The sequence below is a fragment of the Triticum dicoccoides genome, chromosome 5B (genome assembly GCF_002162155.2).
Source record: "Triticum dicoccoides isolate Atlit2015 ecotype Zavitan chromosome 5B, WEW_v2.0, whole genome shotgun sequence".
In the NCBI taxonomy this organism is placed as follows: Eukaryota; Viridiplantae; Streptophyta; class Magnoliopsida; order Poales; family Poaceae; genus Triticum; species Triticum dicoccoides.
Window position 1 is genome coordinate 712265599 of NC_041389.1, and position 4435 is coordinate 712270033.

General features: G+C 48.5%; 1 protein-coding gene across 2 annotated transcripts; it reads left to right on the plus strand.

The window, feature by feature from the left end:
• The first annotated feature begins 1444 nt into the window (after positions 1–1444).
• LOC119312873 lies at positions 1445–4062 on the plus strand. Of its 2 annotated transcripts, XM_037588652.1 has the most exons (3): positions 1445–2788; positions 2876–3022; positions 3579–4062. In XM_037588652.1, the coding sequence occupies exons 1-3, from the start codon at positions 1862–1864 to the stop codon at positions 3912–3914; spliced, it is 1410 nt and encodes a 469-aa protein (XP_037444549.1). In that variant the 5' UTR covers positions 1445–1861; the 3' UTR covers positions 3915–4062. The 2 variants fall into 2 exon arrangements, with proteins under 2 accessions (XP_037444549.1, XP_037444548.1); XM_037588651.1 differs by having other exon boundaries at positions 1445–3022.
• Positions 4063–4435: the final 373 nt, after the last annotated feature.

The window sequence follows — 4435 nt, forward strand, 5'->3', positions numbered from 1 at the left end:
GGATGCATGCCGATGTTCACTACCTTGGAGGGAAGCTACGTCACCGTAAGAGAGGTGGATGATACCACGAAGGCACACCAACACCACGAAGGCTCACTCTATTCTCCCTTTGAGATAACACCACGAAGGCGTTTCTCAACCACTAGTGGTAGACCTTGGGGTGGTCTCCAAACCCTCACAAAATTTCCGGGGGTGATCACAATGGTCGATTCCTCACCAAATGACTCCTACCTCCTAGGAGTCTCCAAACTCCAAGAGTAACAAGAACGGTGGGGAAAAGCTCAAGACTTGCTCAAATCACAAATTCCTTTTATGCAAAGAAGGGGAAGGATTGGATCTATCACTTGTGTGGATCACTCCTCTCACATGCTCTCAAATCCCTTAGGGATCTAAGATTTGGTGATGGAGAGTGAGAGAGAGAGAGAGAGAGTAAAAAGTGTTCTTGAGGATGTGTCAGCACTCAACGCATGGGGTGTCATATTATGTCTCACGGACGGGGTACCAACGTATATGAGTTACTTAGAACATCTTCAATAAGACCTCTCATTTCTTCCTCATATGCCTGGACGAACAACCCAAACAAAAGAGAGAAAGAAAAAATACATAAAGCTGGACCCTCCAAATCGTATCCATATGCTCGGGTTGTTCGCAAATCCCCAAACCCAACCCATATATGTGAGGGCGCAGGGGGGTGGTGGGGGGTGGTGTCTCGACGTGTCTACACAACCTTGCTCACTGGATCCGCTCTCGGATCACTTCCTTTTCTTTATATGCTTCTCTCTCTCTATCCCTATCAATGATATGCAATTTTATGGACAAGTGGGGCAATCAAAATGGAGGGTGTAGTTGCATTGAGGAAATGGGGTTTTCGTCGGCATGTCAATCCAGCTTTGTTCCAATTTTATCGGATATCCCCAAAGGAAAGACATGTCAATCCAGTTGAAGATGCTCTTAGACAGTACGTGAGCCCAAATCAATCTTCAAGAGTTTTCTCCCTTTCCACATGGCGGCTAGGGTAAACTTTCTCCTTCAGGCTTCGACGGCGAGCTCATGGATTAGCCCCCCTCGCTGCCGCTTCAGCGGCCGATGGCAAGGAGGGAAATCCCAGTGCCTTCACTCTTAGTAGTTTAGGTTAGACTTTTTTTAGTCCTCGTAGTTCTGGCGCTGGGGCAGTTGGCGACGCTTTGTCTTCGAGTTTGTTTTCTGGACTCTGATCCTCCTCGATTTTATCGATTGGGACATATTCGACGAAGCTCTAGGGTGGATTCCCATCATCTCCTTGAGGCAGCGAGGTTAGGATTTCTTTGTTGTACGTGTGCGACGGTGAGTTTTAGTGTTAACTTGATCTAAGATGAACCTACACCTTCATATACTTTATCGTGTGAGTGAAAATTCACCTACTTAAGTGACAGCACTAGCACAAGAGTGTGTGTACTCCAAACTATATTTGGAAGGTGAGTTTCTCTAGCACAGCACGGCACATCACGAGGCTTCTTCTGTCTCCTCCGTCTCTGTCGATCCCCACTCTCGAGAGCTCCAATCCACTCACAAATCCACTCCAATCCAACGCATCCACCATCTAATCAGCCACCAAATCGATGCTAACCATGCATCTCATCGGCTAGCAGCAGCACGCCGGAGGCGGAGGGGATCGAGGAGGAGGCAGGAGCCGCCGGATCCATCGAGCTGCCCGCGCGGCGGATCTAGATCGACGGCCACGCGTCGGAGGGATGGGGAGCGGAGCGCCGGAGGGAGGATGAGGGGCCGCATCCCCAGAGCAGGAGGCCGTCCCCACGGGCGCATCTCAGCGATTGGTTCCGGCTAGGGTTCCAATCAGCAGACCGGCCTCCGAATCCCGGCCATGGAGTCGCCGCCGCACAAGCTCAATGTCGGCCGGGATGAGGACAGAATCAGCGCGCTCACCGACGACCTCCTCGTCGGAATCCTCGAGCGCCTTGACCTGCGCGAGGCGGTCCGCGCCGGCGCACTCTCGACGCGGTGGCGTCACCTCCCCTACCGGCTATCGCGCCTGCACCTCGACGTCGGTCACTTCCAAGGCCAAGGCGCCACGCCGCTCGAGGTCATGGACGCCTTCACGGGCGCCGCACAGAGGTTGCTCTCTCTGGTGGTTCCTCTGGCCGAGGGCGAGGGCGGCAGTGCTGCCATCATTCCCATCAAGGCCCTCATCCTCAGCTTTTACATGTCATCCCCTCACCTGAGCGCGATAGGCCGCACCGTTGAGGACGCTGTGAGCTACGGCAAGACCGAATGCCTTGAGTTCTCCATATCCCCGCCACGGGCAAGCAACGCCAGCCTGCTTGCTGAATTCGGGCAGCAGTTCATGTCCTTCTCCCAGGCCTACCCGGTCGCCTTCTGGTGGCTCACCAGGCTTACACTCAAGAACCTTGTGTTTGGACATTCCGACGTCACCGAACTTATTAACGCTTGCAATAAGCTCAAGCACCTCACCCTGAGTTCCTGCAGACTGGTTGATCAGCGGTCGGCGCTCAAGATTGATACCCCATGCTCGGGGCTTCGGAGGCTCGACTGCATCCGTTTTCGCTGTGAACGGATCGAACTCATCTCCGTCCCCGAGCTCAGGACTGTGCTGTGCTGTTCTCGGCGCTACGAGAACCCTCCAGTGCGCTTCGGCGATGTTCCCCAGCTTTGCCATGTGAACCTCGGTTATCTTGCCAAGGCGTCGCAAGCGCCACTCATGTTGAGTGAGTGCCTTTCAAGGAGTTCCAGGAATCTGTCTAAACTGAATATCAATTTCTTCAGCCAAACGGTAAAGTTAATTTCTGTGCATTTACACATCACCCGCTCTTCTTTTTTACCAATTTCAGCTGTGTATTTTGTGTTCTTCATGTTGCAGATTTGGATTCAGCCGGAGCAGCCGAAGCGGCTCACTGCCATATTCAGAAACCTGACCGACGTGTATCTTTTTGGTATCTTCCCTGAGTGTGATCTGAGCTGGACCCTGTTTATCCTAGAAGCTGCACCTGCCCTACGGAATTTCAAGGTATGGATGTGACTCATTCTAGAATGGCATGTTACTGGAATACTCAGCATTAACAGCATAGCAGGAAATTGATCTGATTTTCTAATCTACCATGAATAAAAGTAGTGCGTACAGTCCTCATTTTAATTTTGCAGTAACACAATGTCTGTGCAATGTCTGTGCGTACAGTCCTTGTTTTAGAGTTATCCAAAATTCTCTCCTTGTTTTTTTAGGCAAGGAGGAAAGATGCAGATATCCCTTTTCATTAAATTATTTATTACAAAGTATGTTGGTTGAAACAAATAAATAAACCGGTGAGCAGCATAGGAGGAATATATAGCTGTAGTTTCATAGGAATCCCAGAAGCATATTTGTGCATCTTACTTTACGTAGGATTCAGTTCAAGCAAATTCATCCAAAAGCTCCACAGGGGGCTAGATTTAAATATTAGTAGAGTGCTTTGCAACTTTTTAAGTGGTCAAAATATTTAATTGCAGTTGTTGTTTACATTGTCCTGCATTGGTTGGTGGCAAGTTTAGTAACATGTGTTATCTATTTTCTATGTCCATGCATGAAGTTATCTCGAACTCGACATACATGTGGCAAAAAGCTTTACGATACCGCCGAAAAGACGAATGTGGTGTGGGAGCCATCGAAGGATCTGAAGCATCTGAACTTGAAGTTGCTGATGATGTTAGGGTTCGAGGAGGAGGTCAAGGTGACAAATTATATAAGGCTAGTCATGGCACATGTTGTGAGGTTGAAGAGAATTGAGCTTCATGGTGAGGACCCATGCAAGGAGTGCAATGCCATTGATCCGAGGAGATCCCAGGTGGATAAAGCTAGCAGGCGTCAGATTAAGGAGCGACTCACACTTGAATCTTCCTCCTCTGCGAAGATAATAATTTGTTGATGGGTATGGTCAAGAAATGATAATAATCTCATAAAATAAGTGCTCATGGCTTCTGCTAGAGTGATGATGGATACTGGTTTAAAAAATACTTATTGGTGTTGACTTTATATTACAGCGTGGCTAGTATTATTTGTGACTGCTTTTCAAATTGCTGATCTGTGCACCTCCTGGAGGGTTTGGTTCAAATTTGTGAGGCATTCTCTTTTCAGAATGTGACTTTGGGATAGTAGGAAATGGTACCAGGTGAAAAACAGTAAAATACGCTGATAGAGATTATGTTTTTAGCATCTCTTCTGCATAGCAAACAGCTGATGATAGCTAACTTGGTGTCTGGGAAATGGTGTTCCATTTTCCTTCTTGTTTTTGTTTTTTGGTCGTGGCCAAAGGAGGTTCAAAAAGAAAAGGAAATTTGTGCGCGGCAAATTGACCAATATAGAAAGTCGAATAAGAATTTAGTGGCCCAAGCCCATGGTTGCAGCCACAAGCTTTCGTTCTCCTACAGCGACGGTCGAAGCTTGCTG